Below are 15,093 nucleotides of genomic sequence, written 5' to 3' on the forward strand. Positions count from 1 at the left end.
TTTCCTGGCCTTTTTCTAGGACATACTTGACAACTTGCTGGTCTCACTGTGTTCTGAGGAGGTTCTTATTATATTATGCAATGTGTAGTTAACAGGAACATAAAATATCAATAAAATAAGCTATTAAACTCAATATGTATTGTGCATTTAGAATAAACATCATTTTCACATCAGCTATCTACTTGCTTATAAAACCTTAAAAATAACATCAGCAATAAAAATATGTGAGCTACAATGTAAACACAGAAAAGTCTACCACAGAAATATCTTTGCTAGAATTGTTACATTCAAGACAGTCTTCACATGAAACAGCTCCATGTTCCATGTACATGTCTCACTTGCTGTGTTAGCACATGTACTTAGCTTTCCTTTCCTATGTGGTAGGCCATTCTTGTCACCTTTCTTCCTGTTTTTTTCAGGTACTTCCTACTTTATTGAACACTGTGCACAAAGTAGGGAAATAAGATATCAATAAACTAAAATATCAAACGTGCAATGAGTGCCTAGAACAGACATAACATTTTCACATCAGCTGGGTACTTGCTTACAAAACCTAAGAGATGACATCATAAATATAGGCATATGTGAATATGTGAATAACAGTGATAATACCAATAGAACTCTGCAACAAAAATCATCTTTGCTTCAATTGTCACATCCAAGGCAGTCTTCACACATAAAAATTGAGTGTTCCATACACAAGTATTGCTTATACTGATAGCACATGTTTTGTCTTCCTGTGCTTTTTGTCTGGGGCACAGTTAATATCTTTTTGGTTTTACTGTTGTCATAGAAGTTCTTTGGGTTGCTATGCCTGCTATTCAACTGTCAGCTCACCAGTGTGGTCCACAATATTCTTGCGTAGTTCTCTGTGTAGAAGCATCTTGTTTTCCCTCTGCTGTAAATGATCTCTTATGAGGTCCAGTACCAATTCTTTAAGAAAATTTCTCCGTAGTATTTTGCACTTATTTTCTTAGTAGATTATCAAACTATTTATGCCACACATGGTTAGGATCAGGTAAACACAGCCATTGGCTAATGCTTTGTGTTTCAAGGGACTTCATAATTGCTACATAACTCAGCAGCAACATGTATTGTGCCTTTGGTCTTGTAGAAAGTTTCCATTTCAGGCTTCCAATTTGCTGAGGTTTTCCTATCAATATTTCTATCCTGATGCAATGTTGACATCAGCAGTACAAGTTTGCTTTCCTCTGCTATATACAAGGCCAATGTAAATCTTTCTGATATCCAAAAGTTGAACTATATAATTCTCTGTTTGAAATTGCACCCATCATTTTCCCATGGCTTTTACATTCCCGTGATTATCATGAAAAATCCCTGCTGTGTACAGGAGACCTATGAATGCTTTCAGTTCAGCTAGTGAGGTGTCATAATAAATACATTCTTTAATAGACACTGGGCCATACAGAACATTTTACTTGTGTTTCATACTTTGCGTATTTCACAGCATCTTGTAGGATTTTGTCTGTTATAATTTCCAACACTGAATGACAGTGCTGGCGTTCTGCATGATATGTTTGACCCTGCCAAGATCCTACTACATTTTCAGACCTAGTTCTACCTTGGTTCACTCCATTTCATTGCACGACCATGTTGTAACATTTCAACTAGTCAAATACGTACTCACATTGCTGTTTTCTTCATCGTCGGAATAAATCGGAGGACTAGGACTGTGTCTATTTCAGTTGGTTCTTGTTACATTTCACTGGCTCAGGAACTCTGGCTCACATGGCCAACATCAAAATCGTCATCATCACCATCATCATCCACCCACATCACTCTTCTGGTTTTTTTTGTTTGTTTGTTTTGGTTTGGTTTGTCTTTTTGAGACAGTCTTGCTATGCAGTTCAGGCTGGCCTTGAGCTCACTTTGTAGCCCAGGCTGGTCTCAAACTCACAATGATCCTTCTGCCACAGCCTCCCAAGTGCTGGGATTACAGGTATGTGCCACCATGCCTGGCCCACACCACACTTCTGTTATGAGAGCAAGTATTTTACCATAATGGATCATCTACATCACCCAAGCATGTAATCTGAGTGATCTGATAATTCACTTCCGACTTCCTCCAAAACATGCAAACCTAGTTTTTGATGTGCTGTTGTAGTACTTCTACCAGTAAAATTAAAGGAAAACTTTTTTAAAAAACAAACCGAAGTGTAGTGTGGGTATATTACACACTCTGTAATGCGCAGGTAAATATATGCCAAACCTTTTAAATGGAGCATAATGTCAGTGAAAACCTTGGTTTGACACATTGCCTTTCCTCTTACCAAATTGCCAAACACAAAGATTGCTTCTCCTATCCCCCAGCAAAGATACTGAGATTCACAGCTGTCTACTATTATGCTAAAGTAAAAATTCACAGTAGAAAATTAAGGGATGTGTTTGTGGAACTCAAAGTTATGCTCTTCAGGTACATAACCTGTGTGTTACCAATGTTTTTGTTGTTCTAAGAATCCTACAAGGACTGTACTCTGTCATATCATGGCCTAAAACACATTCTTCATTCTATAATCATGTCTAATTGTTTATGTTAAGAATTCTATCAATGTCCTTCTACATAATATTTTTTGGTTGTAGGCCTATGAGGTATGGACCTTGTGCTTTGTGAAATATTTTGCAATATATAAAGGAAATCTGCACACTGCATACCTGTATCGAATTGCAACAATTGACCATACAAATAGGTTCAAATGCTATATTTCAATTAAAATTTGAAAAAATTTAAGCAACCTGGAGAAATAAAAAAGAAAATCAATTATAAATTTTGAGCTGATCTTTTATTAAATACAATATTTTCCACATATATCATGAAGAAGAACATTCAAAAATACAAATAGCCTTAATGATTATCCAATATGGAGCTTAATTTGACATAATCTATACCAATTTTTATTAGTGTCTGTATTCATGCTTGTATATATATATGTATCTGTGTGCTGCTATGTACCTTTCTGGGCTTGCCTTAACAAGCAGCTTATATGTAACTGCACATAGCACTTCAAGAAACAGACAAGTGATATCACCAAGTTACTGAGTTTCAGAATTGTATTTTCTATTGTGTCGTATAGATGTGAGCATACATGTGGACATATCGGTCATATATGCACACGTACATGTACACATGTACATACAAATGACAGGTAGTCACAGTTCAAGTCAGGTGTGGTGCACACCTGTAACCCCAGCACAGGGCAGGCTGAGGCAGGAGGATCATTGCAAATTCAAGTCCAGCCTGGGCTACATTGTGTGATCAAAGTCAGTTTGAACTATATACTGAGACCCTGTTTCAAAAAACAAAAAACAAAATAAAGAAACCCCACAAACCTAGTTCAAAACAGCAAGCTATAAAACCACTTTTTAAAATCTGTCAGGCATTGATAAATTGACAGTATTTTTGAATTTAGAGAGCTCCGTAACAGGCTATTCTCACTTGTGGAGTTGCTGGCAAAGTGCGTTTGGATAACATTTCAGTTGTATCTCGTCAGCTAAAGTCTGAGCTGACAGCACACAGACACGAGGGCACGTTCACATTTGCATGCTCAGTGTCAGCTTTGTGCCTGTAGCGGTGGTCAAAAGCATCTGAGTAAGACAAGAAAGCAGGAACTACATCATTGCAAAGGCAGGGACGACTTGTTTGATTGCTCTGACAGATTCGACCGGGAATTTAAGCTTTAACATTTTATAGAGTAATGCAAAGTGTATTTGGAGAAATAGTATTGCAATTATTAATTTTTCCATATGAAAAAATTTCTAACATTTATCACTTTTCCAATTTTTCAATTTCAGCAAATTTTTAAGGTGTCTTAAATTTTAACTCCCACAGCTGCACGTGCCACCATGAATTCTAGGCCAGTCAGAGAATGATCACAAAATATACCTGGCCAATATTTTATAATTTTCTATATTTGGGACCGGGTTGTAACCAAATTCAATGCATATTTTCAATCAACAGTACCTTCAATGACTTCACTATCTAGCTACCGTGTTTAAGCAAAAATACTTTAGTTACAATATAAGCAACAGAATTGGGATAGCAAGCCATGGTTTGACGATTTCCTGGGTGAGGAAGGACTGTAGGTGTCCAGGGAATATACAATGATCCCCTCATGTGTTGTCACTAGTATACTTTATCTTAGAATAAACTTTGAATGATGAGCGGGATTAAAAGTGACAACAAAAAGTAGAAGATTTCGCATAGAGTGAGTAGACTAAATAAAATACAGTAAGTGCTTGGGAAATAGAAAACTGGTCTATGTGGACTGCAAGGCTTGCTCAGAGTATGAAGCAGTGCGGATAGCAGGGTAGGAAATCTTATAGAAAACTCAAATATGAAAGTAGAGTTTATCATTACTCATATCTTACTTTCTCAGTAATTTTAATAAATACGACACAACAACAAAGAGACTGATTTGGGAATCCAAGCACAAAAGTTAGGGTCAATATTTGAAACTCATTATGGTGATATTTTCAATAAGAATCACAAAATATTTCGTGGCCTACAGATTCTGACTTTTGTTATGCCAACATAGAGCATTTTAAAGACAATGGCTAGATAACCCTCAAGCTAATAGAAACAATATTCCTACTTAAATAGATTGCTTTGTAACCTTGTATACACTTGCTTAATGGCTTTGAACCACAGTTGCCTGATTCACAGGGTAAGAAATGTTTGTTTTCATGATAAATGTTTCAGGAATGAATTTGAGCATTTAGCTGCATAAAGGACATCATAACGTCAGCTACCACAATTTAATAAATGAGAGTTCTTTCTCTCCTGCTTTTCTGCTCCTTCCTAAGCTGGCTTTGGTTTGGAACATCACAGTTTCCCGGTAGTGCATTCTCCTTTGCAGTGAGTTTGGGCCCTCCCTACCCCAGTAAAATTCCTTCAGTAGAGGATGCGGTTGTTTCTTTAGCCCTAATCATGTCTGAGATCGGTAAGGACACCATAGTGGGAGATGAATGACTGTATGAATGACCAAAGTCTTCCGTGGAACTGATATCTAGTAGATTTTTGCCAAAAATGTTGCTACAGAAATATAATAAATTCAGTTCAATTTTTTATATTTATTGTTTGACTATTTTAAACACGAATATGTATGGACAGTGAATCATAAGAATTTGATTAATCCTGGTATCGGAAGAAAAACAAAAACAAAAAAAACCAAACATTTTATTAATTGGCCATCAGAGGAAAGATTTAAACCAGTATCTTACAGAGTTTGTAAAATTACAGCATTGCCTCTTGATAAAAAGGAGTTTGTTTCTGTTACCATTTTTAAAACTTTGAACATTTTTTTATATTGGAAGATAAATTAAAATTTATATACCATGTAAAATTTCCTCAGAAATTATTTTTCCAAAACCATTCGAGTCCTATTATGAAAGAAGGAAAGGACTGAAAAAGGAAAAGAGAAAAGAAAAGAAAGAAAAGAAAAAAGAAAAAGCAGAGCACTTATTCAGTAATATAATCAGTGCTGTGTGACTTCTGCCTACATTATTCCCATATTTTGTTGTTGTTGCTGTTGTTTTTTGGTACCAGGAATCGAACTCAGGACCTTGCGCTTGCCAGGCCGGCGCTGTGCCGCTGATCTACATCTCCAGCCCCTATTCCCGTATTTGGAAAGAACAATGCCGATTAAGTGACTGACTTCCTGATAAACAAGTACTAGTGCCTCAGGAGAAGCAAACCACTTGCTCTAAAGTAGTTTCCAAATTCAGTAGGTTACACACACACCTATATGACAAAAATGTCATCAAAGTATACTCGTTGTTCCGGGTGCATTTTTCTTTGTGTTCAGGAAAAGTAGTTCTCATGCAATGCAATGCAGTGCTCATTTCAAACATCTATGCTTATGTCAATTTTAAAAATAAAAATATTTAAATGCAATGAGTTTTTCTACATGAATATTGAACTTGATGAAGTGAGAAATGAAACCACCCTTCCTTAATGCTTTAATGCTTGCAGCCTACCCACACTGGGTAGAAAAACTGAACGACACCCAGTTGGACAGCGGGAGCCCTCTCCGGTGGGAATGCAAGGCGACCGGAAAGCCCCGGCCCACCTACCGCTGGCTGAAGAACGGCGTGCCTCTCCTGCCTCAGGTACCCTTGGGAGCTGTTAACCCGCTCCGGTGTAATTTAGCAAGACTGTACACAGGACAAAACGGTTTCTTTGTTCTTATTGAAAACCATTTCCTACCATGGCCTGCTAATATATTTGCAGTCAGAAATACAGCAAGTATAGAAGCAGAAAAATTTTAATCACCATTACATGTATGAGTAATATACTTCTTATTCAAATTTTTTCGATACTATAAATTCTTGGGGGAATATCAGTGATCACCATAAACTTATTGTCCTTTCTAGCTGACTATTAGATACGATCTAGCTTATTTTCTTCCCTTTGCAGATGATGGAGTTAATGTCTTGAAGAAAAGGGAATTACCAGGGTCACATGTCTACTAAGTGGAGGCCAGAATAGAATGTTCATCTCTTACGTGCTGAGATTGTTCTTTCTATGATGTGCTACTAACCACACATTTAATAAAACAGTTTTTTAGCAGAAGTGTGATTTTTAAAGTAACTTTCTAGATACTATATTTAAAATTAGTTTGGTTATTATTTAATTTCAGAGTAATGGTAATTTTAATAGCTCTTTTCCTTGTTATGATATTTGCAGGAAGGAGAACAGGAATAATTCACTATTTATGATCAAAATAGCATTGAAATTCTGAGCACAAGCCCTGCTGGTCACCAGGCCCCGAGACTCTGGTCTATTTTACATCTCATTGAGTCTCAGCTTGCTCCTTTCCAAAGTGAACAAACTGACTCAGATTTAATCCACAATCCAATCCAGTTCTAAAGATCCCTGTTCTAAAAGCCAGTTAAGCCAAAGCAAGATGCAGTTACACAGAAAGCCAAAGAAAACAAAAGGGACTGCAAGTTGTTATAGAAGCATTGGAGATGAGTTCACGGGTTCTTTCCCTCCTGTTCTCCCTAAGATACTCCTTGAGAAAAGGCTGTGCTGGACATCTTTTCTGTTCCTATTCCCCAAGAAAGATAAATTCCATCAGCATGTTAGCTAAGTGAATGGATTATTTTTAAAGTGTCCAAATTACTTGGTATCTCTGCTGGTAAATCAAAGCATGCCTCATTAAAATAAAACATGATTTGCTTGGCATGAAATAGGAAAGAGACTTGGTTGTTTAAACATTGTTTAACTAGTATATGTTTCTGACACACAATATTTACCTCTGTTTTGGGGAATGGATGTCATTTCTTATCCTCTCTCCCCTTCTGTCTGCTCACCCCATTCCCCATATTCTAAATATTTGCCTTACTGTTCCCTACCATCTCTTCTTTCTTTATTCTTTCTTTATATTTTGGGTTTCCCCTATTAAAGAAACCATGCAATATTTAACTTTCTGTGTCTCATTTATTTTTCTTAAAGTTATGAACTCTGGATCCATCCATTTTCCTGCATATGACATCAATTCATTCTTCTTTATGGCCCAATAAAATTCCATTGTCAATATAGAGCACAGTTCCTTTACCCATTCATCTGCTGATGGGCATCTGGGGTATTTCTAGGGCTTAACTATTGCTATAAACATGGGTATGAATGTTTCACTGCAGTATTATGACCTAACATTTCTGGGAATATTCTCAGTAGAGGAATAGCTGGATCAAATGAAACTTCTGTTTTTAGTTTCTTGAGAAATCTCCACACTGATTTGCACAGTGATTGCATTAGTTTACACTCTCACCCACAGTGGAGAAAGCTTCATTTTCCCTCAAGTGCTTGTTGTGATTTGTTGGTGTGTGTGTGTGTGTGTGTGTGTGTGTGTGTGTGTGTGTGTGTGTGAGATCCTGAAATCAGCCATTCTGACTGGGGTAAAGTAGAATCCCAGAGTTCTTTCATTTGTTTTTCTCTATTGGCTAGAGATGATGAACATCTTGTTCTCCGTTTGTACTTCTTTGGGGAAGTATCAAGTGTGTTTTAGAAATGTAGTTTTGGCCTCCACTTACTCCAGTTGGCTCATATCCAACCACAGGTCAGGTGTACTAGGTTTTTCTAATAATAAAGTTTGTATTTTCTGTCCAATAATGTTACACGTTGTCCAATTTGGGGGCAGTATTTTTTGTGTTAACTTATTGGGAAGTGAGGGAAAAGACAAACTCCCGGCCAGATCAGTGGAGTGAAATGACTGCTGTTATGACCTTGGCAATTTTTAACTTGACAATGTAGTATGTCCACACCCTCCACCCTTTCCCCAGTTTCTCCTTATAAAAAAAATTCCAATAAAACCACCATCTGGTAATTGTATTTCACAAGTTCAATCAGTCTACCAAAAAAAGTCAGCTCAGATTAAAAATACAGTTGAAAGTAAAACCTACAAGAATGCTTGCAGAAAATATCGTTTTATTTTCTTTCCTGACCAAGAAATAATTTTTAATTTATAAGATACATGATAAAATAGTAAACAGTAAATCTGTGCTGCAACATTTCCAAATAATGTTTAATTATAGAAAGTAGAGGTTCTTTTTTCTTGATCTAGGAGTAAGCGCAAAAGCTGCATGAGTTGTTATTTTCTATGTCTGTTCTCTTTTCTTTACAGAATAGGGTTCACACGGTTAATGGAGTATTAATGATCCACAGTGTAAATCAATCAGATTCTGGGATGTATCAGTGTTTGGCTGAAAATAAGTATGGAGCCATTTATGCCAGTGCTGAGCTGAAGATTCTCGGTATGCAGTTCCTGAGTAAATAAATAGACAAAAAGGATTACTTCCTTTCATTTTTGGATTGTTACTATACGAAGCTTTGTGATGGAGTTCTAAGACTGTATTTTATGGCCTGAAAAGCAATACTATGTTTTGCTGATAATATTTGTAAGTTTTAGAAGACCACTTTATATGCAGTTTGTTCTGTATCTTTTCTGTTTATGTAAGTTTTTTAAACTTTCATTTTACTCTTAAATGGTTTATATGTCTTTTCTCTGGCACTAAATTCTACAAATAAATATGTTAATCTTAAGGAAGAAGGCCTTGAGAGTGTAGGAGATCAGAACGTGGACTTCCTGCAGCCTGTCCCTGCTCACATAGATATGCTTTATATTTCTGAAGCAGCTATGTGTGTGTGTATCTTGCAAGATAAGACTCCAAGATAAATCTACTTTTCCTAATGAGGTTTTCACCTTCATCATCCTCAAACTAACACAGAAAGCCAGCCAGAGGCCAGGCATGGTAGGCTTACAGGCTCACCTCTGATAAGAAGGGAATCTGAGAAGTGGCACAAATACCCCACTTAAAACTACGAGAGTCAGTCCAGAGAGAGACACTCCCCTAAATGAGCATACCTGGCCTACTGGCATGGATTTCACCTTTTATCAGAGAGATAGTATCCTAAATTTTGATTCTAGGGTGGTTGTAATACCAAGCAAGATTTACTGTCTCCTAAAAGTAGGAAGTCCAAATGTACTTTCTATTTCCTGCTTAAATTCCCCAAACATAACATTTACAGAAATGTCAACAATCTTAGAAACCTGGGAAATTACTACTTTTGTGTAAGCTAAATATAATATATCCAAATATATGTATTGACTTATAGATGTTTTCACTTGAAATGTCTTCACATTTAAAAGAAATCCACAGCTAACAGAGGATTACACTTCAACTTCTTACCTGCTGATCAATCCAATATTAATTTCTTGTCAACTCACACTCTAACATCTTGGAATTAAAATATCAATTCAGGTAACATTTGGTTAACAGTTCACCCAGAAACACTCTGAAATCCTTTTTACTCACTCTTCATATTTTCAAAAGTATCTTTTATAAATTCTATTTCCGGCAAACAACCAAAATATTAGTTGTACTCTCACCATAATTTCCCTCATTTTTTGCCAATATCTTATCCGAATTGTAATAGATATAAATTTTAATGCTCCTGGGTCATGCATTATATTGTAAGCTATGAGTAAAATATACATAAAATATTACTGAAATGTGCATGAAATGGTCCAAATGGCACAAAGGCCTCCGATGCTATAAATTTTTGGGCATAATCTTCACAGTCTAAAACATCTCTAAAAAATCTAACAAAAACAATGGTAATATTAATGAATAATTACACTTAGATAAATAACTGCAACAGTTGAAATAAAATTTTGAATTACAACTCAAATAATTCTATTTTATTTTAACTTTGTATTCTACTTTTTATTGTAACAATAAAAGAATGAAAACATATTAAAGTTAATGCATTTGTAAAAACTACATGAAATTTGTATAACATTACAATGAATTGTTTATAAAATTAACATTTATATGTAGGAAATGCAGCACACAGGTTTTCTTCTCCATGAGGTAATATGAATTATTCTAAAGAAGTGCCAGAGATTTCTGCAGCTGGACCCTCATCTTTTGCCAAAGTTGTCCTTCAACCTTTCACAGCTGAAGTTGGGAATCGTAACTACAGCTGCCACCTTATGAAACACCATGTATCTGTGGACACATACTGTGTGAAACCATCAGCTGTTAATGAGAAGATAGGCAGGAAGATATCCATTAATTATTAGTACATTTTTGTTAAGCCATCTGTATGATTTTATGAGAGATGTTTCTCAGAGGAAAAAGTTCTAACATTTAGATTACTCATATATTTGATGATATTATTGTCATTTCTGGTAGAACTAACAGTCTCTTTCTAATAGCTTCAGCTCCTACTTTTGCACCGAATCAACTGAAGAAAACAATAATTGTCACCAAAGACCGAGAAGTCATCATAGAGTGCAAACCTCAGGGCTCTCCAAAACCAGCCATCTCTTGGAAGAAGGGAGATAAAGCAGTCAGAGAGAGTAAAAGGTAAGATGTCTGTTTGATGTTCATTTCTGTCCTGTTTTGTTTTTTATTTTTATTGGTATATATTTGCAGTACAGAATGCTTACATTCCTTGTGGGGAGTTGGTGTGCGTACATAACACATTTTAATTGAATTCTGTTTCATCCCCTTTCTCCTTTCCTACTTCCACCCTCCCTCCACCTCCAGTCCCCTTCATTGTGTAAAAGATCTGTCTCCCTTATCATCAGACAAGTGGCTTAAGGTTACAAATGGCATACGCAAAACATATGTGTGTTACAAGAAGTTGTGAGACATATTTCATACATGAAGTTAAACGTAGCCATAGTGACTAAAAAAAAGTGCCCTACTTTAATATTATTGAATTTCTCTACCCCAGTGGCTTTTAGCACCATTAGAAATTTCAGTAGGTTTTGAAAAAATGAAACACCTTCACTATATATTTGGGGTGTTTCGCAGTTGACAAATTATGGTCACTTAAGGGTCATGTTTTTGTTCTATGTTAATATTAAAGATAGTATTAAAATATTCTGAATATTCTGGATAATCATTTTATGATTGAATTTGTGCACTGTAATTTTTGTGCCAAAGTTTTCATTTTTAGGTTTAATCATGTTGATACAAAATAAAATAAGATTATGTTGATTGCTACAGGGAAATGAGAACTGAGCAGAGGAATACTTAATATGTAAACATTTGTCTTTGGTAAGTAAAAGTCAAGGACTAGCAAAGTGGTACAAATGGAGAAAAATGATGAGAAATCAAATCATCACATGGTAAACTATTTATGCCAATTTCAGAAGTCCCAGTCTATACCAATCATTATCATATGGGCATTACATATGGTGATTGCAACTGGTAAAATATTAACCTTCCTTGTGTAAAAATGGTGTTGCATATCATTTTAAATTATTTCTTTTCATTCAATATATGAGGACAGTGGTTTGACGTGCTGTCTAGAGGTAGGTGATAATATAATTAAAATAATTTAGTTCAGCATTTGGGCCCCTTTGAATAATCCTTAAATGTGGAATATTTTGAAAACGTTCCTTACAATATATTTGCTTTTTTATTTTAAAGAGAATTTTAAAAATAACAAAATAACAATAACATAGACAAAAAACCCCAAAGAAACAATAAAAAATATACAGGTTTTCAAAGCAAAATGACAGGAATTAACGTATTTGTCTTGCATCAAGAGTAGGTACTTTGATTTAAATTGTGTATTTCAGGTGAAATAATTTGTAAATAAACTGGGTTCTGTTTAGGCTCAGGAATCTTTGCTATCTGGGAAGAATGATCATGTAAGATTGGAAGAGGTCACAATACACGTCTCGTTTTCAAAAAGAATTTCTCTTCCTTAGCTGGAAAAATCAGAAATTGTGATATCAGTGTTTCACGGGATCAAATCAGTCAAAAGAAAGTTGAATATTTTTGGATCATTTCTCAGAGAAACATAAAAATAAATCCTGTACAAAACTTACAAAATCCAAAGGATTTTGTGTAGAAAAAATAATTTGCAATGCTTCACTATCATTTTTCTGAATGCACTAAAATACTTACATTGTAAAATATACTCCTCATCAGTTCAAACTGTTGTACTTGAAACATACGAGTGTATGTTTCTGGCTGAACCTTGAGAGCCTTTTCCTGTTTATTGCAGTTCGCCAATAAAATCTTCTTCATCAACTATTCAAAAATATCTTTGTAAGAGTAAGTGTTAGGTAGCATTTTGTTTTGTCTCGTTTGCTTTCTCCAAAGCAAGGGTGTTGATGAAAGTAAAAGAATAAGGGGCTTTTTATTAAATATAACTGAAATAAACCTGTTATTTTCCAGAAGTAGAAAAATAGACCTGGTGAATTTTTCAGCATTCTTACTCCTCTTTCTCCTTTTGCTAGACCCTTGGATTAGTGAGAGCTATGCCCCGACCTCGGTCTCAGTGCAGGGTATTCTAAATGTCAACTCTTGTGGTTAAAGTGTGCAGGAAGGAGACTGCAAAGTAAAGTATTCATGATTTTATTTATTCAAGCAGAAGCAAGTTTGGGCCACACTTATGTAACATTCTGCGTATCCCAGTGTATATATTTAGATCCGTGCACTGACATTTTTGAATAACAGACTCCAAAAGTATAGTGTATTTTTACCCTCGAGACCAACAAGAGCAGTAACAAAATGCTACTTTTAGGAATAGATAATTTGTCACCATACTTTTCAGCCTTATATTTCATCAAGAATGCAATCTGTGTATAAAATTCCAAAAGTATATATTTAGTATTCTTTTAATGAGTATCTCAGTTATACTGATGACTTGTTTCTTATGGAAATTTTAGGTCACTTTTCTTTTATAAATCCTACCTACCGTTCAGTAATAGTTGCAAATATAAATTTAAATAGAGAGATATCAGAAAACCGTTGTGACGGCAAAAGCTTTGTGTTGTATGTATCTCACCTTGGGCGCAGAGTCCTATCTCACTTTGTTTCCCTGGAATACAGGCACCCGCATGATTCATGTGAGATTTCTCCCCCACTCATTTGTCTACAACTGGGATGAGGTGTTAAATGAATCAGACTTCTCCTTCATTAACAATTTTTACAGGTGCTTTGGATTCATTCCAAAAAGACTGGAAATCTTGTCTATGTAACTGGCAGTTCCATCTATGTAAAAATGATTAATATCATATTGGGGAGATTGAAGTAAGGCAGAAATGTAAAAGAAACATTTAAATAAGAAAAAAGTATTAATCACTTTTCAAACCATAAAATTACAACCAAAACAGTCACATAAAAATGAACTATAAAGTTTATTTGTGAAAAATAATCTTCTAACCATCTAAAAATGTATCAGAAAGTCAAACAAGTGAATTTCATTCTAGAATTAGTTGAGATTTAATTATGAACTGTAATGCAGTGTCACAATAACTGTGGGATGGAATCAATTTTTTTTTATCTAGAATGCAAAATAATCAACTGGCTTACTGTTTTCTGCCATTTTTTGACTGAGTTTTCTAGTATTCTGTGTGTTTTGATAGGTCATCACCAAAACGAAGCCCTTTTCTTATTTATCTGTTTTTATAAAGAAATACCGAAATAATTATCCTAAAATTTAGACTTGAATAATTACAACATAACAGTGACTCTTAGAATAAATGTAATGAGTCAATAAGTTACGTGCTTGTATATTACAATATTGTGCATTCCTTCAGTCCTCAATGAATCCCTAAAATGTATACCCTTATAGGAAACAGCTTATGAGTTGTTTATAGTTGGTTGTTTATATCATAGGAGTCGTTGCTATCACAAAATAAGCAATTTCAGCTCCTCAATTTCATGATTCTTAATGAAGATGGGCATTTCTAATTGTGTAGCATTCACAGTTTACAAACTATTTTAACACTGTTGGTAACAGTTTAACATTGTTGGTAATCTGCGGTGTAAGAAGAGGATTCATTTTTCCTACTTCTTGTTCAGATTATGAGTTTTTAATAAATCACCTATGGCTTTGTTACTTATAGGATTTGAATGTAAGAGAGTAACTTCTCTGAGTCGTGAGTATTGAATTAAAATTTTTATGTAAAATACAGTGGCTGGTGTACAGTGTCTACTACGCACTCAGTGGCTGCCACTTGCAATCATGATGAGGATGATAATGGTAGCGGGTTATTAATAAAAACAATTCCATTTGAAGCTTTGAACCTTTAAATGCCGGCATATATTTCTGTTATCAGGAGTCAGGAAATAATTGCCATAGCCATTTCCTTTCTCAGTAATGAAGGAAGCTGGTATTCTCTGGCACTAAGAGTCTCCTGGGTGATCTGTGTTCTTTACCTCTCTCTTCAGATTGCCATTCTTTGCCTATCAGAACCCCAGATCTTTTGTTATGCATTCTTGGCATTGCCACTCATATCTTTGACTTACTTATTTAGTATCTTTAATAGAGTCCTGTATTAGCAGACTCCTCCTTTACCGAGTGCATCATCAGCTTTACAGGTTATATGCAAATAAATGAAGAGTTCTGAGTCAATAGAAATAGAGATGACGTCTTTTAAAGACTTTTTAAATTATTTCTTGCTCTTTTTTCTTTAAGAGATATCCAGCCTTTGCCCTATGTTTTCTGAAGATCAATGGCACTTATTCACTGAGGTTCACTTATCAATCATGTCCATTCTAATACTAACACTAATAAACTTCACAAGTACCAAGAAGTAAAAT

At 35.2% G+C, this 15,093-nt stretch overlaps 1 protein-coding gene across 1 annotated transcript in view; it reads left to right on the top strand.

Moving 5' to 3' along the window:
• The window catches only part of Cntn5 (contactin 5), a 1,017,390-nt gene that overhangs the window by 759,612 nt on the left and 242,685 nt on the right, over window positions 1-15,093 (top strand). The window contains exons 12-14 of the mRNA XM_005377960.1: window positions 5,990-6,126; window positions 8,643-8,772; window positions 10,740-10,890. Of these exons, the coding sequence (XP_005378017.1) occupies window positions 5,990-6,126; window positions 8,643-8,772; window positions 10,740-10,890 (418 nt within the window). The remainder of the gene's footprint in view (window positions 1-5,989; window positions 6,127-8,642; window positions 8,773-10,739; window positions 10,891-15,093) is intronic.

This window comes from Chinchilla lanigera, unplaced genomic scaffold, assembly GCF_000276665.1.
Source record: "Chinchilla lanigera isolate Chin_1 unplaced genomic scaffold, ChiLan1.0 scaffold00011, whole genome shotgun sequence".
Taxonomy (NCBI): Eukaryota; Metazoa; Chordata; class Mammalia; order Rodentia; family Chinchillidae; genus Chinchilla; species Chinchilla lanigera.